This window comes from Podarcis liolepis, assembly GCF_965112155.1.
Source record: "Podarcis liolepis genome assembly, chromosome: 1".
Lineage (NCBI taxonomy): Eukaryota > Metazoa > Chordata > Lepidosauria > Squamata > Lacertidae > Podarcis > Podarcis liolepis.
Window position 1 is genome coordinate 110,105,779 of NC_139554.1, and position 26,631 is coordinate 110,132,409.

At 43.7% G+C, this 26,631-nt stretch overlaps 1 protein-coding gene and 1 long non-coding RNA gene across 6 annotated transcripts in view; one reads left to right on the forward strand and one right to left on the reverse strand.

The window, feature by feature from the left end:
• Positions 1-23,683, reverse strand: part of STK39 (serine/threonine kinase 39) — a 112,092-nt gene extending 88,409 nt beyond the window's left edge. The window contains exon 1 of one of the 4 annotated variants that reach the window (XM_083496691.1): positions 23,595-23,683. Coding sequence is in view for 2 of the 4 variants with exons in the window: in XM_083496688.1 (XP_083352814.1) it covers positions 17,311-17,536 (226 nt within the window). In the remaining 2 variants the exon portion in view is untranslated. Of the gene's footprint in view, positions 1-16,806; positions 16,880-17,310; positions 18,041-23,594 lie in introns of those variants that run through there. The other 3 variants (XM_083496688.1, XM_083496692.1, XM_083496689.1) reach the window with 3 other exon arrangements.
• Positions 1-26,631, forward strand: part of LOC310704407 — a 240,074-nt gene that overhangs the window by 197,519 nt on the left and 15,924 nt on the right. The window contains exon 1 of one of the 2 annotated variants that reach the window (XR_014524772.1): positions 20,657-20,671. The exons of the other annotated variant lie outside the window; for it this stretch is intronic. This is a non-coding gene — a long non-coding RNA (uncharacterized lncRNA). Of the gene's footprint in view, positions 1-20,656; positions 20,672-26,631 lie in introns of those variants that run through there. 2 annotated transcript variants of the gene reach the window in all.

Below are 26,631 nucleotides of genomic sequence, written 5' to 3' on the forward strand. Positions count from 1 at the left end.
TATGACTTAAATGCTTCTCCGCCGTTCCTGCTGTTGCACTGCAGATGAAACAAGCCAGAGTCTACTTTCCCATGTTCCTTGAAGCTGAGCTCATGGTTTGTTTCTCTCCACACAAACTACAAACTATAGCCTAGGTCTGTCCTGAGTTTCCATGGTTTGTTGGGAGAAAAAACAAGCCATGGGTCAACGTTTGGATATAATGACAACTAGACCATGGCTTGTTTTCTGACAGCAGGAGCGTGGGAAATTGTGTCTTCCTCTCAGAGAGCACGCGTTGCGGTCAGATCATCAATGCTGACTTCACAGCTGTTGTGGGTGGGAGCGACTAGATAGCCACAACAACCCAATTGGTGGTCCCTCGGTTGCTGGGGTAATTCTGGCCAATGGGATCATTCCATGCATTAACCGAGGGGCCTTTTATATACCGCTGCACGTTGCGTTGAGCTTCCTCTTTTTGCCTCGTGCATCAGATCACCCGCCCACCCTCCCTATACTTAGGGTTCATTATGAGCTTGCTATGCCGTCGTGGGTTGTCTGTTCTTGGGACAGGGGCCCGGTACGAATTTTCCCATTTGGCTGATTGGCTGGTGCCACTTCGGTTTCGCCTGCCGCATAGCAAATCGCCACAACTTTGTAAGGTTTGGCAGTTAGGCATTGGTTCAATGGTGGCGGAGGGGATGTGCCTGCCCCTCCAATGCTAGGGTAGTCCGTTAAAGGAATCCAGGGGCTCGCCTTGCTTTTGTTCCATCCCATTCCAAGGGTTAGGGCCATGCCAGAGCCCCTGGGAGCATCTGGGGTGAGCTTAAGTCTGAACCTGACCCAATGCTCCCCCATGATGTTTTCCCTTATTGACATCTGCTGGAGTCCAGGCGTCAGTGCTGCCCTGCTAAGGTCAGGTGAAACTAGTCAAGAACCGATGCCTAAGCAAACCACTCATGATCTGTAATCAATAAAGTTGTGGTCAAAATTATGCCAATAGCCTTAAACTAAATTCCGTGTCAATTGTGTCTTTATTTATTGAGGGAGGTCTTGGGATCTTAACACGCAAGAACTTTAACGAAGCAAACAGTGCCTCCCACACTGTCAACCTTTAATAGCACCTAAGATCTACCAGCTGAGGAAGGTCTGCTTATGCTACTCTTGCACATGTAAGTATTTCTGCACAGAGTGATTCACTACCGCAAGTGTGAGGAATCTTTGGCCCTCCAGATGTTGCTGAACTACAACTCCCATCATCCCTTGCCATGGACCATGCTTGCAGGGGCTGATGGGAGCTCAGCAAATCTGGAGGTCCAACACATGGTACAAATCACCACTAGCATGAGGGTAATAATAATAATAATAATAATAATTTATTATTTATATCCCGCCCATCTGGCTACTGAGTTTCTCCAGCCACTCTGGGTCGCTCCCAATCAAGTATTAAAAACAATACAGCATTAAATATTAAAAACTTCCCTAAACAGGGCTGCCTTCAGATGACTTTTAAAGATAGGATAGCTGCTTATTTCCTTCACATCTGAAGGGTGTTCCACAGGGCAGGCGCCACTACCGAGAAGGCCCTCTGTCTGGTTCCCTGTAACCTCACTTCTCACAATGAGGGAACCGCCAGAAGGCCCTCAGCGCTGGATCTCAGTGGCTGGACCTCAGGGCTGAACGATGGGGGTGGAGACGCTCCTTCAGGTATACAGGACCGAGGCCGTTTAGGGCTTTAAAGGTCAGCACCAACACTTTGAATTGTGCTCGGAAACGTACTGGGAGCCAATGCAGATCTCTCAGGACTGGTGTTATGTGGTCCCGGCGGCCACTCCCAGTCACCAGTCTAGCTGCCGCATTCTGGATTAATAATCACCACCTTGACGCCTTCTTAAATCCATACCCCCCACCTTTCTACCTAACACATATACCAAAAGCGAGGCCATTTTATCATTTAAAACTTTAAATACACCTCTCCCGAAACTGTGGATTCACATCAAGTTCACAAAGCAGCTTCTGTCCACAGAGTATTGAGATGTAATTAGTCTGGTGAGATGATTTAAGTTGGTATTAATCATACAACTGGAATAAAACCAATATTAATTCAGCATACAGGGCACTCAAATCAGGTCAAATACCCAGAGGGGAGAAAAAGTGGAAATATTAACCCTACAGATGTCATAACAATCTGCCACTTAATTAACAAGTAACTAATTATTAACATCTTCACTCAGGCTCTCTCCATTGCACCCTGGAAGCCTCTGAAAAGAAAAGCAGTTCTGTAACAGAAAAAAAGATAAATCTCTCTCAGTGCACCATCTATCCGGCAAAAAAAAAGGGGAGGGGGAATCAAGTTTGAAGAGGCTTTGCTTGCTGGACATGAGAAAATTCATTCCTAGGGACAACATGTGCATCTCCACACATAAAGAGTCCTCTGTGGACCACTTATCAAGCACTACCATCAAAGCTATTTACGTGGCCCATTGGCCATGCTTGTTAACATCTGAATGGAGCCAGTCATCCTGTGGTGTCATTCAAAATAAGTTCAGCCATTTTGAGTAGCTATTGGATTTGTTGCATTTTGAGTAGCTGTTGTCCGATTCTGCAGTTGCCTCCCTTACCATCACCACCGCCAACACTGTGGCTTTAACTACGACCCACTTAAGACGAAGGTGAATCTCTTATTCTTCATGCCATAGATCGACCTATAATGCCACCCACTGAAGGCTTATTAAAAAACTTAAACCACCTTAGGAACATTGTTCTGAGATAGTTGCTCCTGCTTACATTCCAGGGCTCCTTCTCCCTTGACAGTTTCGCATTCAGGTACATACATCCCAAACGACAAATACAAAGCCCTCTCCTTGAATCAGCTGTGAATCATGTACGGACACTTAAATCACAGCTTTAATCTGGAGGAGGGGTGGAAATGTTGCTTTGAAATGAACGCCAGGCAAGGCAGCAATCGGGAAAGTGATGCTCTGGTCTGCTGCTTGTGCAAGGGTAAAAAATAAGCACACAAGTCCTACTCCTGTATCCCCCTCAAAGTGGAAAAATGTCATGAGAAGCAGTCCTCAACCACACTCTCTAATTTGGAGCACACACACCCCATTGTTGTTTTTTTAAATTTAGTATTATGACTAGTAAATGTTGTATCATCTGTGGAATTATTTTGATGGTTACTAACTTCTTACAAAGGTCCATATAGTTAAAGCTATGGTTTTCCCAGTAGTGATGTATGGAAGTGAGAGCTGGACCATAAAGAAGGCTGATCGCCGAAGAATTGATGCTTTTGAATTATGGTGCTGGAGGAGACTCTTGACAGTCCCATGGACTGCAAGAAGATCAAACCTCTCCATTCTTAAGGAAATCAGCCCTGAGTGCTCACTGGAAGGACAGGTCCTGAAGCCGAGGCTCCAATACTTTGGCCACCTCATGAGAAGAGAAGACTCCCTGGAAAAGACCCTGATGATGGGAAAGATGGAGGGCCCAAGGAGAAGGGGACGGCAGAGGACGAGATGGTTGGACAGTGTTCTCGAAGCTACAAACATGAGTCTGACCAAACTGTGGGAGGCAGTGGAAGACAGGAGTGCCTGGCGTGCTCTGGCCCATGGGGTCACAAAGAGTTGGACACGACTCAACAACAACTAACTTCTTACCTAAATGTCTGTCAGGAGCAGTTGATTAGAGCATGGCATTGATAACGCCAAGGTTGCAGGTTCGATCCCCATAAGGTACAGCTGCATGTTCCTGCATTTGCAGGGGGTTGGACTAGATGATCCTCAGGCTCCCTTCCAACTGTACATTTCTATGATTCTATCAGGCCTACCTAGTGAGCACAGCAACTCGTCTCGGTAGATCTGGCCCCTAGGAGGAAGCAAACCCATCTAGCAGCCCTACTGGGAAAGGGAGAGAAACACCAGCTGTGGCATGTTGACGCTCCTTTTTCTGTGCATGGCTGTTGCTACTGTAGATAAAGGGCTGGAGTTTCTTGCTGTAGATGCTTGTGGGCAGCAGTTCATGGTGTGGGGGGAGGCTGGGTGGATTAGATGGGAAGGGGGAAATGTTGAGTTACTCAAATGCCACTGAGGTCTATTGGCTCAGAGTGGGGTCTTCTTTGTGTGAGAGGCAGAAGAGGGAGGAAGAGGGCTATGGCAAGTGAAAAACAGGGTGGGAACTGTTGCTAAGACCACTGGTTATTTAATCTATTTGAATGTCTTGGAACTGTAGAATTAGAAGGCACAAAACCGTCTGGTCCAACACCCTGCAGTGCAGGAATATTTTGCCCAATGTAGGGCTCAAAAAGCTGTGATTGAGAGTCTCGTGCTCTACCAACTGAGCTATCCCAGCTGTCTTGTTTGTTTTTACCTAGGTATTTGGTTAAATTGGAAATGCAATTTTTTGTTACTGCAGTTTCGCTTGCTTACCTTATGACTGAATTTTTGAGATATTGCTTATAGGGCTTGCTAATACAATTTTTGCAATTTCTGTATTATTTTTCCCTGCTTATTTGTATTACTTAGTTCTCCGCTCCAAGATTGAAAACATTCAGTGAAGTGCAGGATATAAATACTGTTAAGTAATAATACTTATTATTGTAAGTGTTTATAATACTTAAATAAGTATTATTTAAATAAGTAAATACCTACTTATTTAAATAATACTTTAACAGTATTATTTAATACTTTGCAGTACTTCTGTACAGCAAATAAAGTATTTTTATTTTATTTATTTTTATTTTTTGCAACGTGTGCTGGTGGTACCTTAGGCTGTAGCAGTAAATCAAAATGACAACCATCAGAAAGCTACCTCCTCCCCATCAAGAGCAATTTTCCAAGGTTAAAGTTTAAGAAAAATATCTCATAGGGCAAAACAAATTCATACAAAGCATGCAAGAGGGGGCAGGAGACAAGCTAAAGGACAGAGGAGTGAGAAGGCAATGTACATTCCAGCAGACTATTTAAGGGGGAAAGGGCACCTGGAAATTGAGCAGAGCTTGCCCAGCAGCAGAGTAGCCAACACATAGTTGGTCTACCTATACACAGCAGCCCCAAAAAGAGTGTGGTGAATCAAAAAATCCCTTGTTCCCCCAGGTGAGAGCTGAGAGGCAAGGGTTAAAATCCACCTCTGATGGAGAGCTTGGGGGGGGGGTTCCTCTCTCTTTCCGTCTCTTTCTCTTTTTTGTTGTTTATTATTCTTATTTAGTGTTTTTTAATTGGATTCCATGCTGAAAAATTTCAATTTAAAACAAAAATAAAAAAGGAAATCCTTTGTTCACTACATTGGGATGATACTGGCCTATGTTCAGGGTTGTTGTAAGGAACCCCCTTTGAACACTTGAAAGCACAGCAGATACTCGGTTATCATTGCGCTTACTTATTATTCTGCAGCAGAACTGTAAACGCACTTGAAACTAAAGTGCGCTCAGGAGGGCTGTTCTCCCAGGACAGCTGATTCCTCTCTCTTGCAGCATATGACTAGATATTCAGTTGTCCCTCCAAAGCCAGTTCCATCTGGCTGTGGTTTCCTCGGACAACAGAATTAGTAAGGAATACTGCAGCTGGTTACAAATGCAGCTGTCAGGAAGAAGAATCCGGCCGCGTTACCCGGTGCCAAACTTTGCAGAGCCAGCACTGTCCAGGCTGACATTGAGATCAAGCATGCCAGAACAGAAGTTTAGGCTTTTACTAAGCAATATTTCAACTGTGGCATAATATTAGTGGTATTTGGTAGGGAAGCTACTCATTCAGCAGCTGGCCATACGAAGGGGGTTTTGTGAGCAAGAAGTTGGGGGAACCAAGTTCCCTTGACTTTTAAAAATTAATTATTGTTTCATTATTGAGGGAGGACATCAAGTTCATGGCGTGCTGTAATCTCAGGGAAAATATTATGAAGATGATATATAGATGGCACCTTACTCCAGCAAGATTGGCAAAAATGTACAAAAATAGATCACCTATCTGCTGGAAAAAGAGATGGGATCTTATTTGCATATGTGGTGGAACTGCATAGTTATCCGACACTTCTGGAACAATATTTATGATGAAAAGATATTTAAACTTAATTTTAAAAAAAGACCAGAAACCCTCCTTCTAGGCATACTGCCAATAGAAATAGGAAAAAATATAAAAACATTGTTCATGTATGCAAAATATTAGTGGAAAGAAATTGGAAAAATGAAGCAATACCTACAATAGCAGAGTAGCAAGCCCTAATGATAAAATATCTACAGCTAGCAAAGATGACAGGGAGAGTAAGAGATCAATAGAAACAGAATATATAAAGAATGAAGAATATTTAAAGAATATCTAAACAATTATTGTAAGAATAAGAATCTCCTGGCAGAACTATAGTGATTCTTGTAAATAAAAGGTGGAAATGATATTATGTTTGGACATATGAAAATAATTAAGTTAATTTGAGACTGTGCATTATAAAGGAAAGAATAGATATAGTAAATGAAAATATTTGGAAGTCTTTTTTAGCTAATTCACAGTAATGTTTTTGTTCTTTTTTGTGAGTTTGTAAAGATGATATAGTATTTACATATATGAAATGTATAGTATTTTTTTTGCTTTTTATCTTTTTTCTCTTTTTATTTTCTTTCTTCTTTATTTTCTCACTTTGTGTCTGCATTAAATGTTGCATTTTGATATTTTTTAATTCAAATTAATAAAGATTTAATAATAATAATAGTACTTATTATTTTTGTTGGGTGGCATGGCTGGAATAGGTATGTACCCAATGCCTGAGCCAAAATCTACCTATAATCTGTAATCAATAAAAGTGTGTCCATTTCTAATCCAGATTGTTGTCTGCTTGATTTTATTAATCATATCTTACATTTAGCCACTGCCCAAGGGGGGGGGGGTGGCACTGTGACTGGGCCCACAATAAACAAACTTTGTGGTGAGTTCCTCTACCTTCTCCCCCAGAAAAAAACAACACTGGTCATATGGATGGCTTTATTCACACAATTGCACCAAGATGCAAGTAAAGCATGTGGTCCTCACTAGGGCCACACTCACAACCATCATTTAGAGCTCAATGATGCTACTTTAAACAGTCCTGGCTTCCCCCAGGGAATTCTGGGAGCTGCTGAGAGCTCTTCGGAGAACCCTATTCCCCTCAGAGAGTTGCAATTCCCAGAGTTCTCAGGGAATAGGGAATGATTATTAAACTATTCTGGGAACTGTAGCAAAACTAAGACAAATGTGCACCCAACCAAGCAATTCCACTCTGAGATTTCCACCACTTAGTCTGGCGACTTTATTTTCGGGTTCAGGTAGGGTTTCAAGTTCAGAAGACTTGGCACCTGACATCTACAAGAGAAGGGAAAGGGTTGTGACTTGATGGCAGAGCATCTGTTTTGCATGCAAAATGTCTCAGGTTCAGTCCCCATCATCTCCACATAGGCAGGGTTCGAAATCCCCCACATGCCAGGCAAGTTTTGCGACTGGCGCGGGTTTAATTGGGACCACGTGGAGATCTCTGGATGCCAGTTTGGTGATTGACATCTCCATCTGGCTGGCCCCTCCAACTTTCTTTTGCAGGTAAGTAAGAGCTTATTTGGGACATGGGTGGCGCTGTGGGTTAAACCACAGAGCCAAGGGCTTGCCAATCAGAAGGTCAGCAGTTCGAATCCCCCCGCAACGGGGTGAGCTCCCGTTGTTCGGTCCCTGCTCCTGCCAACCTAGCAGTTCGAAAGCACGTCAAAGTGCAAGTAGAGAAATAGGTACCACTCCGGCGGGAAGGTAAGCAGCGTTTCTGTGTGCTGCTCTGGTTTGCCAGAAGCGACTTGGGCATGCTGGCCACATGACCCGGAAGCTGTACGCCAGCTCCCTCGGCCAATAAAGCGAGATGAGTGCCGCAATCCCAGAGTCGGTCACGACTGGACCTAATAGTCAGGGGTCCCTTTACCTAAGAGCTTATTTATTGCATTTATATCCCACCTTTTTCTCCAAAGAGTACAGGATTCACCCTGCTCCTCAGTTAATCCCTACAACAACCCTGTGAGGTGGGTTAAGAGGCTGCGACTGGCCCAAGGTCACCCAGTGAGCTTCATGTCCGAGTGAGGGTTTGAACCCTGATCTCCCAAGTCATAGCCTGACACTCTAACCACTACACCACATTGGTTTCCTAGAGTACTTCTGCTATGGGGCGGTTATATAAATTAAGTACAGTGGTGCCCCGCAAGACGAATGCCTCGCAAGACGGAAAACTCGCTAGACGAAAGAGTTTTCCATTTTGGAGGTGCTTCGCAAAACGAATCTCCTATGGGCTTGCTTCACAAGACGAAAAGGTCTTGCGAGTTCCTGGGGGGGGGTTCCTCCCCCCCTTTTTCTAAGCCGCTAAGCCGCTTATCAGCTGATCCGATAAGCCGATAAGCCGCTAAAAGCGCTAATCCGCTAATCCTTCAATGGGCTTGCTTCGCAAGACGAAGAAACCGCTAGACAAAGAGACTCTCAGAACGGATTCTTTTCGTCTTGCGAGGCACCACTGTAGATAAAAAAAAATACAGGGAAAGCAAATTGTGACTGACAGGAGGATCTGAAATATTTCCCCTGGCGCTCGAATTTGTTTTATTCTGGATTGCTTGGTGTTTTGATTTGTTGTAAACCGCTTTGAGATTATTATTTTTAATATAAAGTGGTATTGAAATGAAATAAATAAAAATAAAAATAAATTCCACTGCCAAAAAAAAAAAGGCATCTAAGCATTCTATTGTGGTGACCGTAACCTAGGTTTAAGTAACATTTTGCAATTATGGTAGCTAATATATCTGAGTTTCTAACGCTACATGGATGTGAGGGAGTCTCATGACTGAAAGCCTGGCAATCCACTGCTAGTCTGTGTATAATTCACTGTTTCCCAAACTTGGGTCTCCAGCTGTTGTTGGACTACAACTCCCATCATCCCTAGGTAGCAGGACAAGTACTCAGGGGTGATGGGAACTGCAGTCCAAAAAACATCTGGAGACCCAAGTTTGGGAAACACTGGCAAATGATTAGGAGCTGGGTGGATCACTGGATCTGATGCAACTTCCTATCTTCTTCATGAGACATTTGCTCCCATCCTAAAAACAAAAAGATGGTGTTACATCACAATTTCAGGTAAATCTTCATGCAAGACTGCAGAGGAAGGGGAAATCAAGAGTTCAAAAATGCCCTGCCTTTGAGAAAGAGGAAGAAAGGCTGGAGCAGATTTATAGGCAAAATTATGAACTATGAGCGTATTTCTGTTTCCTTTACCCATATAATCCAGACTACCAACCCCACATACAGTGGTACCTCAGGTTACATACGCTTCAGGTTACATACGCTTCAGGTTACAGACTCTGCTAACCCAGAAATAGTACCTCGGGTTAAGAACTTTGCTTCAGGATGAGAACAGAAATCACACGGCGGTGGCACGGCGGCAGCGGGAGGCCCCATTAACTAAAGTGGTGCTTCAGGTTAAGAACAGTTTCAAGTTAAGAACGGACCTCCGGAACGAATTAAGTATGTAACCAGAGGTACCACTGTACATGTATTTTTCAAAACAGAGATAGCTGTAGTAGCAACAGGACCTATATCACCACCATGCAACGTGCTTGGAATCGAGACTACCTGCTCATCTGATCAACAGTCAAAAACTATACTTGTACCTGCCCAGTCTCTCACAACCATATTATCCTCCTTAGCACTTTCCTATAGCTGGAGAAATTTAGCAGTACTTTGGCAGCAGCATCTACAACTCTCTCTCCCATTCATGGCCCTGACTCTAACTGGAAGAGGGGAAAGCAACAGCCTGGGGCAGAGGTTTCCAACCTTTTTGAGTCCACGGCTCCCTTGACCAACTGCATTCTTTCTGCGGCACCTCTGTGGGGCTCTGAAGCCAAGTTAGGTCACCCCTTGCCTGCAGAGCTGGCAGCCTCTCACCCTTCTAACACCCTCCCTCAGCCTCCTCTCCTCTCCCCTCTCCTTAGGAGTCCTCTGGGTAGCCACAGCTGCTGCCCCTGGTCTCTGAGCTATCCACTCTGCCCCAAATAGAGGTGCCTTCTCCCACCACCCCACAGGGGCCTGGGAAGCACCCTCAGAGGCACCCCTTCGCCTGAGGAGCTTGTAGCCAGGGCTGCTGCAACAAACAGCTGTGGAAGCCTTTGGGAGGCAGACACACAAGAGGGCATCAGAAGAGGGAGGGAAGGAAAGAGGGACAGAAGCCAGTGTTGCCCCCAGCACCCCTGACCAACATTCAAGACACCCCAGGGCACCATGGCACACCGGTTGAAAAGTACTGGCCTAGGGGAACACAGTGGGCCTCAACTATATGCAAGGCTAAAGTAATAAAATCGAGAACTAAGTGTTTGCAAAACTAGATTATTATTGTAAGTCCTTAACAGAGTGATCCAACACCAAAACACTGGCAATGTCAGCCATCACAATGTACATAGTACAAAATGAACGAACTAACATTCTGCCATTCAGGTCATGCCTGCAGATAGGGGCAACATTCATATTTCTCAAATGGTTTAATACCCAAGCTGCATGACTAGGAACAAGCTACGAAAACCTCTGGGCTAGAATACTCTCCTTGTGTCTTCCCACACTGTCAGCAGAAGTTTGGAAGCTTTTGCTTCCACTGTTAAGCTTTTATTTCATTTATTAAATGTTTATTCTGCCTTTCTTCCCTGATCACAGCTTGCCATGTTATCTGGACACAGAATGGCCATTGACATAAAACTGACCATAGTTTGAAAAGACACCATGGTCTGAAGCAGACTTGTTTGCAACAGACCATAATTAAAGGTAAAGTCCAGACAGCACAACAAACCGCAAATTATCATTCCCTTATGTGTTCACGTTATTACCACAAGGTCTCAAGTTAATTTGCATTAATACAGCAGAAATATACAGAATACATACTATACAATTCAAACAGACTAAAAGTAGTTGTACTGAAAACAGTCGCACAACACAACAGTATAATCCACCATTAAAACAAACCAACAAACCCCACAGGCAAAGTGGAGGCAAGAGCTTCCAAAATCCTGCCCCCATGTGGAAGGAGGTATGAGTTGCACACTGCTCCTGCATATCATATTAATTTAACCATGGTTTAGTGTGACAGGCAAACATGGCTGCTTACTTCAGTTGTGAACTCCTGCTTTTGTATTATTGTCAAAGGAAGTTTCGTCCTTACATTAAGGCAAAGAGGCACAGACCTCCTTAACTTTTTCTTCATGGGATCATTAGCAGACCGGAGCTATCTCTTCCCAGGATGCCTCTGTCAGTTGAAAAGCAACAACTATATCCTCTTCTACAGAGTGGAGAATTCCAGAAAATCTTCATACATTTTTCATCAATGAACATAATCCTCCTTTGGCAGGGAAAACTGAGAGATGCATTCTTATCAAAAACAGCCACATGTAAACAGAAGTAAGAAAAAACCCTCAAATAGCTCTCATAGGAGCCCTTTGTTCTTGTGCGTACAGCAGTCTCACAAACTTGGGGGAACGACTCCATACAAGGACAACAGCTTTTAAAATAATCAGTAAAACCAAGTTGACATTTGTTAGAGTGGTATGTTTTATTCATGTAAATATGCTGACATAATCAGGAAGCTGAACTGAACTGCACCCTCAGAAAAAAGGTATGTGCACAGGTATGTGCTTAATTTTATCTGCATGAGTAAAGCGACTCACAATGAACTTTCGCCTGTGTACAAACAGATGTTGCTTGAAAGGCTGGGACCTCAATGCCAGTTGTCAAGCCTGAAGCTCAGGGTATATACAGCAATTCAGATATACTGGCCAAGAAGCAACATCTTGAATGCAGGAGCTAATAGACTCTTCCCGCCCCCTTAAAGTCACTCCTGAGTGTTTAACCAAAGCCTAAAAATAGAAAAATGCTGTTACCTCCTATTTAAGCTGCAAGTAACCTGCTGGTCTGCTAACTGTATTAACAGCTCCCTGGGAGGCTTCGCTTTAATCCACAAGCGAAATCACGAACTCCTCAAGTAACTATAGTGAACTACAGGGAAAGAGCTACTACTAAAGTGGGAAACTATGGCAATGGGTAAGCTGGGCAAAACACATCTAGCTGAAACTTTATGAACCCCTTTGCTCAACCCTGCAAGTTTGATGCAATGACAACAGTATGCCAGGAGCAGCTTTCCTTAGTCCATGGAATAAGGAAGGCTTCCACTAAGGATGAAAGAAAGGCCTTTGCTATCTTACTTTCCTGTGGTTTCTAAAGGGAAAGCAGAACCTCCCAACCAGATTCCCAAGGGTCCTGGATGCTGCCTGGTAGCCCTTTTGCCAGTACAGTTCTCGTACACTAAACTAAGCCAGCAGACCTTCATACACAGAAAACCTGTGTTTTGTATCTATTAAATGGACTACTGGGGTCCCAATTTTAAGAGGGTGGATATAATACAAAACCTATTGAGCTGTGTGTGGCATCTTCCAAAAAGTACTCAAGAGTGTATGGGGTGGTGGGCTCGGTGATCCATCCTCCTCCTCTGGTTTCTCTTTGCTCAGGCCAAAGGCTAGCGTTATCAGCATCCTGTTCACACAGTGGCCAACCAAATGCCCATGGGAAGCATTAAGAAGGACCTAAACACAACCAGATTCTGCTCCCTTGTAGTCCCCAGAAACTGGTATTCAGAGGCATGTATGTCCTTTGACAGTGGAGATGAAACATGGTGACCCTGGTTAATAGACGTCAGCCTTAACCTCCATGAATTTATCTAACCAAAGCCTCCGAGTTGGGTAGCCCTCACTGCCTACTTTTGGAGTGAGCCGTATAGTTCAATTATACACTGCACGAAGTAATTTCTTTTATCAGCCCTAAACCTCTGAACACTTCACCTTGCCAGGTGTCCAAACATTCTAGTGTTATGGCGGGGGGACGGGGGACTTTTCTCTATCCCCTTTCTCCATGGCAGACATAGTTTTATAATCTTCTATCATGTCATCTCTTACTTTTTCTCTAAACTAAAACTGTTAAAAAGTACAGTTAAAGATACAGTAGCCAAGCATATAGAAGAACAAGCCTTGCTAAAGCAAAGCCAACATGGCTTCTGCAAGGGCAAGTCCTGCCTCCCAAGCCCATGGCAGTTCTTTGAGAGTGTCAACAAGTGTATATAGATAGAGGAGATCCAGCTGACATTGTGTACTCAAGGCATTCAAAAAGCTTTCAATGAGGTACCTCATAAAAGACTTCTGAGTAAGCTTACTAGTCCTGGAATGAGAGGGGAGGCTCTCTTGTGCATTGGGAATTGGTTAAGTAGCAGGAAACAGAGAGTAGGAAGAAGTGGACAATAGATCACCTTATTCTCCATTTATCTAATACTGTTAAAAGAACGTAAGGCAGAGTCCTCGTCTACTAGATATGCACCAGTAAGGTATTCAAACCCATTAACAGCAATGGGATATTTGAAGCCAATTGTCAGAATGAGGGCTTCCCCAATGAAAACTAAAGACCTAGAATAAAGTATGTCTAACTGCTGCAGTGGGTACACACTGCATGCTCTTGTTGTAAGTATAAAGTTTTTAAGAGCCAATTCAGAGATTACATTATCTTGACCTGAAAATGAATGCAATGCAAATCACACAAAAGGAAACAGAAAGCCAGCAGGTAAGTGTCATCTGGATTAGACCAGAGAAAGTTAAAATCCATTCCTCTGGCACTTTTAGCTGTCAAATATGCTTCAGTCAGGAATCACAGTTGTTACACTAGTCCGATCATGCTTTTAAAACAATCTTGCAGGTAAGCCACATTTAATCAGGACAAGCATTTTACAAGACTCTGTGCACAGCTACCTTGCAACTACAATAATAAAAGTGTGGTTTTTTGTGGCCTGTCACTGCTTTTACTTATCTGAAAAGTTAATTCAAAAGGAGCATTGCTCTGGATTAAATTAGGATCCATCTGGAACACCCTTCCAAAAATGCAACTCAGAGAGACATGTGTTATAACAATGCCATAAGTACTGAACATCCATGAATTCAAACTAAGCCAAGATCAAGAATCTTACATGCTCATGTTGTAATGAATGAACCGACTAATTGCACCGGTTAGGGTTTTCAGACCTAGTGCCTATCATAACATCAGCATATTTATTACTGTACCATATTTATTAAAAATATGGTAATTATGAAACATTGAGAAAAGATCCAACTTTGATTTAAGTTACATTTATTCTCACAAGTTCAAGATTGCACTATTTCTGTTTGTTCTTCTTTGAAAGGTGAATATGCTTAGCTCATATCCAAAGCTGATTTTCACACGACTAGTTTAGGCCTTCATCTTCCTCATTTTGTAAGCAATACATAATACAAAGAAGCTACAAGTCATCATACGGAATTAAAGGACCAAGATAAAAAAAATAGTTGCTTTTAAAAGTTTGATTATATTAAGCAACACTCGAAGGGACAGCATTTGGTTTAAACGAAGTCTGGATTTAATATAAGGACCCAAAATATTAAAAATCCACCCTGGCTCTCTTAAAAGTTAATTCAGAACCCTCTATCAATCAGTTAAAGCCTGATTCTCTTGGTAACCCAACTTTTTGTACTGTATTTGTTATTGTGCAAACTATGAATCTTTAGGCTGTTCTCCAAACAGTATGGCCATTTGATGTCTCTAGTCCACTACCAGATCTTATACCTAGAAAGCATGGGGCACTTAAAGTACAGTCCTATCCATGTGTTCAATGGTGCTCACTTCCTAGTAAACAAATCTTGCTTAGAATTAAGATGGCAGCACAAAACAGAAATCCTTCATTTCACAACTCCCTAGTAAGTTTTATACCACAAAAAGTGTGTGGGCTATGTGGCAAGAGAGCATGTGCCTAAACTGAACAAAGCCAGATTTTTGTTACAAACCAGTATGTTTTAACTGTTGTGGCAGCCAAGGAATGTGCATGCTTGTTCACTGATTTTCTAAAGTTTCCTATTTAATTCAGATTTTGTTTTCTTGGAGAAAGAAGTCACCTTGATTTAAATAAAGACAGTCTGCAATTCATTTAAAAGTCAATGGAATTTTATCCTGCTTAGCTTACTTAATAAAAAGTTTATTAAGCATTTTGGAAAGGAGGACAAGTGACAAATTACAGCTTCATTTACGAAGCACATAGGACTGGGAACAACTACCACGGAATTCAATAGAACTTACTTCCAAATAAATACACTTAGGCTACCACTCTAAGAAAGTGATTCACTGATTTCTTGCAGAGGCTTGTTTAACTCCTACCATGATGCAGCAGTCTCTGAAGAACATGGCCAGACATGGCTGGCTCTTACATTTCACAAATTTACAGAATTGCAGAGTTTCAAGGGACCATGAGGATCATTTAGTCCAACCCCCTGCAATGCAGGAATCATTTTGCCCAATGTGGGGCTCGAACCCACAACCCTGAGATTAAGAGTCTCATGCTCTACCAACTGAGCTATTTCCAAAAGCAGAGTGTCCATTTGCAATGTAAGTTGTGTCAACACAAGGTCTCTAAGGCTAACCGGACAGAAACCAAGGCAGACCATCACCCAGAAAAAAATTATCATTTTAATTTGCTTTTTAAAATAAATCCCTCTCCGAGGAAAAGTTGAGCAGAAGCCACATAATGAACATCAACTGGCCCCAATAAAGATATTATTTTACTCTCCCTGCAATGTTCTCTGTCAATGAGCTGATCTTTAAAAAACTAACCACTTAAACTGGTGCAATAAATGTTGGAACATATAGTTAACAGAAAAGTACGGTCCTATATCTCTACTCAGAAGTAAGCCCTGCTGAGTCCAGTGCGACTCTGTTAAGTGTCTCCAAAATCTTGATGAAGAATGTTAAGTGGGCAAACAGTTTTACAAGGTGCTTTTGCTGGTATTCTTCCCCCTGGACGATGAGGATGCTGGCAATCCACAAGTGGAGCTGATGCAGAATACCACCCTGCTCCAGAAGCAGAAAAGAGGAGAGCTTAGGCACCTTGCTTGCACAGCAGCATCCTTCAGCTATTTCAGTGCCATGGCTGTGAGAAGGCCAAGAAAGAAGTAGGATGACAGGCAGCAGGACAAAAAGACTAAAAAATCCAAAGGACAAAAGGATACGGTTTCTCTTGTTAGCAGTCCTTAGGAGGCTTCAGGGACCACATGCAATACAGACGCACATCTCGACAAGTACAAGAGGGGTGCCAAAACGTCCCAAAGGAGAGTCTGCTCTCTTCTTTTCTTTAAATGCCCATTTCAGAAGTTCTGAGGCCATCAATATTAAAAACAACTGCAAGAGATACTGGAGGCAGCCCTACCCCACTGCTGGATGCGGCCTAGCTCACAAAGCAATGACACTCCTGGATTTGGAGTTTTGTTGCATTTGCAGGCTTTAGCCGTGTTATCTCTCTCTATAAACCAGACTTGCAAACCAATGCCCAGCGAATAGCATCCAAGTCTCCCCTCAGGCTTATTTAATTAACTTCTCGGGGAACGTGAAAGAAACAAGAAATAGACCCAACCTACATGGTGCTAACAACACCAAACGAGCAGATTATTAAACTGGGGAAGGTAGAAAGATGGGCACTGGCATTAAAAAAAACTTAAAGCAATAGCTATGCCATTGCAAAAGAAACCTACTTAAAGAGTGAAGAATATGTTAAAGGGGTGGGGCACGGATGGTACGGAGGGGAGAGAAAGGAGAGCAGTAACTGAAGCCAGGGCAATGTGCAGAAAACTGTCATCTAAAACTGATAGACGTGACGTTTCTGGATGCAAGAGTGACGCTGCACCTGGAGAAAGAGTTGGAGGGTGGGGGCGTGGGGGAGGTGGACAAGAGAGATTCAGGGAGGCCGGGGCGGACTTACATCTCCCCACTAACAGGAGAGAGAGAAAGTTGGGAGTCAGAAAGGCAAGAAGTGCCATGGCAGCTTAGGAGGCCGGCAGAAGCCGCAATGCTTAAGGGAAAACTCCGGGGAGGCGAGGTGGGGGTGGGGGAGAGAAATCGAGAGAGCAAAGAGGGGGGGTGCTGATGCCCCACCCCTCAATGAAGGCAGGCAGGGGAGCCGGCCCTAAGTGTTCTAGAACGAGCCGGGCTCCGTTCTCCTCCCCCGGATCACGGAACGTTGCAACAAGAGGAAGCGAGATGAAAGCGGCGCTGTGCAAAAAGCCGGTGCCTGAAGCAGGAGGAAGTCAAGTTTGCAGCATCGGGCACTGCAGTGCCGGGCGCATCCGCCGCAATGAGAGCCTCTGGGCTGGGGAAGCTCAGAGGGGAAAAAAAGCCGGTAGGCCCCAAAGCCGGCTGACGAGGCATCCCAGACACCCACCCGCCTCCCCTTGAGCCGCCGCTCCCTGCTACACGCGCCACTGACCGATCACCTCCTGCAGCTCGTAGGCGTCCCGGCAAATGGGCCAGCCGACGGCCGGCGGCGCGGGGGTCGGGGGCGGCGCAGCGGGCGCCGGCTGGGTCTGTTGAACCTGGGGCTGGGGCGGCGGCTGCTGCGGCGGCGGCGACGGCTGCGGCGACGGCTGTTGCTGGGGCTGCTCCTGCTGCTGCTGCTGCTGGACGTGAACGGGCGAGTCGCTCTGCTCCGCCATGATGCTGCCGGAGCGCACAAGCGGCGGCGACCTCCTTCAAACTTCCCTGCCAGCAGCACCTTTAACCCTCATCCGCAGCTCGCTCATCCACTCCCTCCCTCTTTCCCATCCTTCCTGCCAGCCAGCCAGCCGCGCGGTGGGGGAGGGAGCGCACCGAGGGGGCGGAGGCTGTGCTGCTGCTGCTGCTGCTACACGCGTTAGAAGCAGGAGTAGCCCTACGCAGTCGAGAGCAGGAATTGATCCGCTTGGCACAAACCATAAATAATATTGAGGAGGGATAGTTGCTCAAAAAGAAAAGAGAGAGGGGTAAAACCAGCCCTGCCGGGAAGGAGGTTTGCAAACGACGCTCCTCCTCTCCGCCGAGAGGATGGGTGCAATAATAACGTTTAAGGGGCCCGATCCTCTTCTTGTGCATGCTTACTCGGAAGCAAGTCCCAGTGAGTTCGGAGGGACTTCCTCTCAAGCAAGTGCACAGCCTCGTTGTGGGAATGAGCAGGTCTCCGCGGGCAGGGGGTTTTCTTTCGTTTCTTTTTGTTACTATTATTACTTCCGAGTCAGCAGGCATTGCATTCTGCTGCATAGGAAGGCGATGGGTGAGAGGAGTGGTTTTATGCGGTTTGTGACTCTTCGCCGGTTCCAAAAATTGGGGAGCCAACCAAGCATTTGTTTTTCCCTGCCATGCGGCCCTGATCTGTTCAATTCAGATCGCTTACCATTCAATACACTTCTTTAAACGTACTGCAGCACACAATGTGGGTAGCAGAGGAGCGGATAAAAACTTTCTTGTTATATATGGATAATCAAAGCCGGGAGTTTTAAATCCAAAACGTTTGCAAGAAAGGGACTACAGGGTGACTGTTGCCTCTCAGGTTACCGAAGCACAAAAGCTTCATCTTGGTTCCTGCCCACTGTGGTTTGGTGATTTAACTTGTGAAAGATGCCTGTGTGTACTTTATACAGTTCTGTACAAGGTTACTTTCTGGAGCAGAGGAGGCTCGTGTGGACCATTTTAACATGCGTAACATAATGTATTTATACACAATAAATGTTGGGTTTTCCCACAGGGCACCCCCTAGTTAGCAAACTCCATTGTTTGCACAGTTGAACAGCAATAAAATGGAAGGAAGATTTTGCATTTAGTATGTGATTGTGCATTTATTTTGCAAGATGTGCAGTGCCAACATTATGCAGAAATTTGAGACTGATATTACAGTCAACCATACTACAAGCCTCAGTACTCTGTATATGCTGAGTTTGAAACCTAGGCCTCACAAACTTGCACAGTATGTCACTGTTTTCATAAGAAACAGTGCAAATACCTTTTTTTTAAGTCTGGGAATGTTGTTAACAGCACTTGGGCCATTTTTTAAATCAAATGTACATTTCTGACAATACCTTTTCCCATTAAATTTATTGGTGCTAACATTCAGAAACTTAATAGTTTGTGGCAGTTCTGTTTAAAATTGTTCATGTGACAGAGTAGGTGTATCTCATTTTCTTTTTGAGTGAATCATTCCTACTCGTAACTTTCAAGAAGTGATGATTCACATCACACTGTGTTCGTTTTCCCCTAAAAATCCCCCAGTCCAATAATTCCGTTTTCTTGTAAGTTACCTTTTCTGCCTATAGTCACCCATTAATTCCATCTTCTTTCCATTCAGCCCACCCAGCTCTCATTTAAATTAATTTATTTGCAGGTCTTGGATTACATTGCTGTGCTAAATACACTATAATAAAGATTTTCAGGAAAATTACTGCTATCGCACCTGAATTTAAAATTTCCCACTGCTCGCATGCTGGAGGAGCTGTAGCCCATGCTCACAGATGAGAATCTATCACAGTATTATTATTTCTTTTACGCAATAGGAACCATACAGAAGCAGACACTGCAGGAAGTACAAGGGTCAACACAGGAACACGTTGCCAAATCCAAGGCACAGGCTTGGCAATGAGAAACAATAAAGAAAAGCGCTTCTTACAATATAGATGCAGATGTACAGTCAGCCATCCCATACAGGGATCAAACTTGCAACCTTAGCATTACCAGCACCATGCTCTAACCAACTGAGCTATCCATATGTCTTCATGGTTGAGTAATATCAACAAAATGCCATGTCTTTAGGATCAGAGGAGAAGCTTTCCCGATCAGAGGGTAAGTGACGCGAGCAACCAAGATACTGCTGTGTGGCAGATGCCTGCATTTGGCGATGAAGTCTGTACATGAAATAGTATAACTTTTGACTGACAGACTACGAGAAAAAGACAACAGTGACTTTGAAAAAGAATGGGAACCATTTAGATTATATCTGCAGAAACAAAGAAAGTATAGACTTGATGGCAGGATTTAAATAAACATTCACATCATTAGTATTATAAAATGTGTAGAAGATAGGGAAATAATATGGTGTACTTATTTTCATTTTTATGTTTTTAGGTTAGATGTTATTGTATAAGTATACCATTAGTATTTTTTCTTTTAGGAGGTAGCAAGGTGGGTGAAAGGAGAAACGAACCAGAAGCGGAATTTGGGGGAAGCCTAGGAGGGGAGGGAGGGAGGAAGGAATAGAAAATGTTATGGGTATGAGATGTATGTAATGAATGAAAAAGAAAACTGAATCAAAATGTGATTTAAAAAAATAGTATAACTTTGTTTAAAAATATTGATAAAATATAAGATGCCTGTGGAGTTCTAGGAGCTTAGTACTAATCTGCCTTTGTTTATTCCTAGCATAGAAATCAGTTACACAATTGCACATATAACGTGGTCATATACAGTGGTACCTCAATCGCACCGCATGTGTGCGCAGAAAGGCACCCCTGGTTACGAAGTTTTCGGAATATGGCCAGGCCTCTGGAATGGATCCCGTTTGTAACCAGAGGTGCCGCTGTATATTCTGACGGCTCAATTCTACGCATGTCGACTTAAGGGCTGTGACATGGAAGAGGGAGCATGCTTGTTTTCTCCTGCTCTGCTCGGTAGAACTCCAGGTGAGGCAATGGCTTCAAGTTACAAGAAAGGAGATTCCAACTAAACATTCAGGGTGGGAACTTTCTGACAGTAAGAACTGTTCAGCAGTGGAACAGACTCCCACGAGAGATGGTGGACTCTCCTTCCTTGGAGGTTTTTAAGCAGAGGTTGGATGGCCATCTGTCACGGATGCTTTAGCTGAGATTCCTGCCCTGCAGAGGGTTGGACTAGATGACCCCGGGGTCCCTTCCAACTGTAAGATTCTATGACTCTCTGTGCAGTTGGAAGGAAGGCCCAGTGAATTCAGTGGACCTTACTCTCAGGTAAGCATAGAAAGGATTGCACGCCTCCCATGAAATTTCAAGGGCGTGTCTTCTCCAGTCATTTTGCATCTCGAGTTCTGAACCCAGGAAAAGGTGTGCCTCGCGATCCTACACTGCAGGGCTGACGTAGTGGACATGGGATTGGTACTTTAGGCTCATGCACACTTAGGGGTAGCCCCCACTGAACACAGTGGGGTTTAATTCTGAGCAAACATGCATAGGATTGCCCTGTGGATCTGGCAAAACCATTTCTAGTCATTCAGAGTACTAAGGAAAATATTTGATATGCCAAATGCCCATTCAAAAACAAAATCAAATGCAAGTGCTTTACCCCCCCCCCCAAAAAAAAACTTTAAGGGGAAACGGCATTTTATGTAGAAACCACTGCCTAGCTATTAGTGTGGCTGTAATCTAGCTCTGAATGAAGAGAGCAAATGTGGGATGTTGAGAATCAGTCAGTTTCCTGTGAGGTAACAGGGAAGTCTTTCCATTTTACATCAGTTTGTTTATTTGCTTTTTCAGATCTGCGCAGGCAATGGGTTTTACACACATCAAGGCAACAGTCTTCCGTTTCAACACATTTTAGGTAGCTGGACATGTGGAACAAACAGCAAAGGAACTTAGGTTTCTCCCGTAGTTCTCTCAGCTTCTGACAGATACGCATATGATTCAAGGCTACTGCAGTGGTTTCAAAATTGCAAATTTAAAAGCCTGAAACAAACTTGATAAATTGTGTTTTTTGTCCCCCCAGTTATATGAAGAGATGACAACAACTGTAGAAATGCAGCCATTGTTTTTGAACTCTTAACATTTCTGCAAGGGTTGCCTATTGTATACTTAAATTGAAAAAAAAAACTTTTCTCTAGCTTTTCTCTACAACACAGAACTTCTAGTCTTATCGATACGGTCTTCTTACTTTTGTCATTTCGCAAAGCTACCGAAAGCTCGAATGTGTGTGTTTTCCAAGGTATGGTCCCCACTTTTGTAAATGGGGCTATATGTCCTTTGGAACTTTTTTTTAAAAAATGTAATACGTTCCATATACTGAACGAGCAACTGCTTTAATTTTGCTTGCTGCTGACAGATTTTGAAGGTTACATCAAAATAATGTCGGACTCCACGGCAGCACAGATCAGAACAAACGATAATAATAATAAAAACTTGATTACTGATCAAATGGAGTGCATGCCATAAAGAGGTTAATGGAATAGATTTGTTGCTGTGCAGATGCAGATGGAAGCAGATGCTACTTGAAACATTGCTGTGTAGGTGTTATAATAATTTTAAGTTCTTATATATATAAAATAGATGTTCATAAATGTACCAAACAAACACATACAAATGTGTAAAGCCCATGTCTGAAACCCACAGAAAAGTCCTGAAACCATTTTCTCTCCCAAAATGACCTCAAACATTTCTCTGCAAGGTCGAAGGAAAAGGGAAATCTCCCCATTGTCTCTTTCACAAATCCTGTCTTAAGGACACATTTAAGATATGAATAAAGTGTGGAACTGTGACCTGGATTCAGGAATTGAGTAGTTATCATAACAAGAGTGGCCAGGATGCCCAGGTAATCCAATCAGGTAACCTGGCAGACAGGAAGGAACAACACACCCAGATTTCCGCCCCTTCTCTGATATATTAAGAGGGTGGTCGTGGGCCACACCCCTTCTGTGAGGTATGTATGATGTTTCTGGGGGTGGTCTTAGACTCCAGGGCGGGCAATTAAAAATGTATACAGTGGTAAAGGGACCATTAGGTCCAGTTGTGGCCGACTCTGGGGTTGCGGCGCTCATCTCGCTTTATTGGCTGAGGGAGCCAGCGTACAGCTTCCGGGTCATGTGGCCAGCATGACTAAGCCACTTCTGGCAAACCAGAGCAGCACATGGAAACGCCGTTTACCTTCCCGCCGGAGTGGTACCTATTTATCTACTTGCACTTTGACGTGCTTTTGAACTGCTAGGTTGGCAGGAGCAGGGAGCGAGCAACGGGAGCTCACCCCATTGCGGGGATTCGAACCGCCGACCTTCTGATCGGCAAGTCCTAGGCTCTGTGGTTTAATCCACAGTGCCACCCGCGTCCCTTATACAGTGGTACCTTGGGTTAAGAACTTAATTCATTCTGGAGGTCTGTTTTTAACCTGAAACTGTTCTTCACCTGAAGCACCACTTTAGTTAATGGGGCCTCCCGCTGCTGTTGCACGATTTCTGTTCTCATCCTGAAGCAAAGTTCTTAACCCGAGGTACTATTTCTGGGTTAGCAGAGTCTGTAACCTGAAGTGTCTGTAACCCGAGGTACCACTGTATAAGGGCCTGTGTGCATGGCTCGGGGTCTTTCCCCCCCTCCTGTGTGTGGCGGGGAGCACCCTGTTGCAACAGCTTTAATAAAGATCAGGCTTACTAGCTGCTTTGCTTCTCAATATTCTCTGGTTGGTCTCTGTTATTTTCTCCTACCAATAGAGAACCTACAAAAGGACTCTATATGGGCTCTTGGGTACCCCATAATGGAAAAGGAGCAGTTTTTTTCTCATAACATAGGCAAGGATTTGAAAAGAAAAAAGAGATGCCCATAAGCAAGGCAAAATTCTTCACAGGAAAGAGAACCCTGTCCGAAAACAGCGTATTATTGTGGGTCCTTAAAGATTAAAGAAATTATCATGCCATCAACTGAGGTACTGAAAACATTGGTGGAGGGTTGTTTTTTCTGCCTCTGTGCTGCTGTTTCCAGGCATTGAAAACCTCCTTAGTTTGAATTGGGCAATACTCACCCACATCCTGTATGGCTTATGCTATGGTAGCACTGGCGTTGCCTTCCTTCTCTTCTCTCCTCTCCCCCTTGCCAATGACTAGTTTGTGACTTTACCATCAGCGGTCACATCCACAATCGTATGTTTAAAGCACATGGTTTCGCAAGGCATCCTGGGAACTGCAGTCTGTTACAGGTGCTGGGAACTGTAGCTCTGTAGGATTCTTTGGGTAAAGCCATGTGCTTTAAATGAATGGTGTTTCACAGAGGAGAAATTAACAGGTGACAGGATTACTGGAGGTATTTTTTTCCAGGGTGGAGGTAATAGTTTTAAGAAACAGGACATAAAAAAAAAAAAAAACCAGAGTGAGGGCATCAAAACAACCGACAGCTGCAAATGTGCTTCGACAGCTGCCGTTCAGGAATATAGATGCCTGATATGCAGCTGTTAAAAGTGCAGAATCCTTGACAGAAGGAAAGCTGCCCTTTGCAGTTCCTTTTCTCTTTCCAAGAATTCCAGCTGTTCACAAAAATGTGCATCTGTACAAGGCCCCTGGAAATGTTTCTAAGGTGTGTAGATAGGTGTGTGTTTGGGACAGTCCAAAATTAAATTCAGAACAGATCCCAACTGCACCCAAAAGGCACAGTTTGTTATTTATTAATTAGCTTTACTGTATTTCTAGCTCACCTTTGTCTCCAAGAAGTTTGAAGTGGTGTACATGGTTCTTTTCCTCTTCGTTTAATCCCCACAACAGCCCTGTGAGGTAGGTTAGGCTGAGAGGCAGTGGGGTTTGAACCCTGGTCTCCCAGTTCCTATAACCACTACACATGCTGGCTCTATAGAACAGTAGATGAGCATGATCTTCAGATTTCCTGGTTTGTCTCAGCTGCCAGGTGAGATATATGACAAAGGATAGGATGCACGGGACAAGGGCTTTTCAGTGGCAACTTTTGGGATTCATTCGCTTGGCTTCCTGAATTTATATCTGTCTTTAGAGACACAACATCACACTACAATTACAATGTGCCTATGAGCTTGATTTTGACCCTCTTTGGTTTGATTGTTCTCCCTGCTTCATTGTACTTTTTGGTGTTGATTTCCACTTGCAATGGAAGTTATATAGCTGCTTGGAAGGTATTGTATAGATAGAAAATCAATGTAAGTATGTTAATAAATATGTATTATTTATTAACATTAAAGGTAAAGGTAAAGGTACCCCTGCCCGACAGGGCCAGTTGTGACCGACACTAGAGTTGTGCGGGAGGCCGGGAGCCAGCGCCATCTGAAGACACTTTCCCGGTCACGTGGCCAGTGTGACGAAGCTGCACTGGTGAGCCAGCACCAGTGCCGCACATGGAAACACCGTTTACCTTCCCGCTATAAAGCGGTCCCTATTTATCTACTTGCACTTAGGGGTGCTTTTGAACTGCTAGGTGGGCAGGAGCTGGGACTGAACGACGGGAGCTCACCCCGCTGCGGGGATCCGAACCGCCGACCTTACGATCAGCAAGTCCTAGGCACTGAGGTTTTACCCACAGCGCCACCCGCGTCCCATTTATTTATTAACATTATTTATTATTTATTAACTCATCTATTTACTTTTTAAAAAAATGTAATCAAACACTTCTGGCACTTGTGAGTTAGGAAGGCTAGCCAAAACAAATTAGTCAAAGGTATTGGCAATGGTTAGTTAGATGTGTGATTCTACTAGATCTTGAGCCCTCGTAATATACCGTCAACATATTTTCTTGTAATTGATTAATGCGTGATTATCTCCACTTCCACAACATTTTATCTTTTAATCTCGCCGTCTGTAATAGCTTCATTGTTCCTGTTCCATGTATGTCAGGGGTATTGAATCTTTTTCATCTAGAGGGCCATATTCCCTTCTGAGAAGTCTTTTGGAGGCCGAACAGCTGTGGAGAGCAGCACCAAAATCAAAAGTGAAAGAAGCATTTAATGCCGTTTTTATCTTCGTACAGTAGGCTAGTTTCCACACATACTAGCACAGAATGGTTTAAAAAATAAGATGAGTGACCTAGAGTATATTTTATAAAGCAACTGTCTTTTTGTGCTTTTCCTGCTGCTCTGTATAATTCTAGAATTATGGACGGCTTTTTGGCTGCTTGGCGTGCAGGATTTATACGACCTTCAAATTCTCTTTCTTCTGCTCCTTCCAATTTTACCATTGAGAAAGGAAGCCTGGAAAAATGCTGTTCGCACTGACTGCTTACATATTAATCTCCTTTCACAAATTCATTGCTTGAAAGAAGTGAAAATATGGAGCAATTAAAGAATGGTATATGTTCAGCAATTAGAAAAGAGAAGGAGGAACACTGTTTGCATTCGACTCCTGTCCTCTGTACATTGTACATCATATGACAAACAGACTTTGCATAGGAAGAAGTAAATTATATTGTGTAATTAGGGCTGGGAAGTCAGCACCACAAAGTAGGATATTAAATCGGAAGGCCATAAATAAGTGATGTTTTTTATAATTTATCTCCCACTAATATAGATGGATTTGCCCCGTTGGGTTAATGTTTTGATATTATGTCCTCTCAACATAGCAGTTTGCTTGATTGGGATGCCCCACCTGAAAAAACTACCTAACTTACTTCGCTGTGGAGAGTGCAACACACACTTTCCATTGTGTGGGCAGAGATGTCCCCTCACTGAAGTGACTAAGACAATCCTTGTAGGTGCAGCAGCTGCAGTATGTACAGTGGTGCCCCGCAAGACGAATGCCTCGCAAGACGGAAAACTCGCTAGACGAAAGAGTTTTCCGTTTTGGAGGTGCTTCGCAAAACGAATTTCCTATGGGCTTGCTTCGCAAGACGAAAATGTCTTGCGAGTTCCTGCGTTTTTTTCCCCTCCCCCCCTTTTTCTAAGCCGCTAAGCCGCTTATCAGCTGATCTGATAAGCCGCTAATAGCGCTAATCCGCTAATCCATCAATGGGCTTGCTTCGCAAGACGAAAAAACCGCTAGACGAAGAGAATCACAGAACGGATTCTTTTCGTCTTGCGAGGCACCACTGTACAATCAACTCAAGGTGCT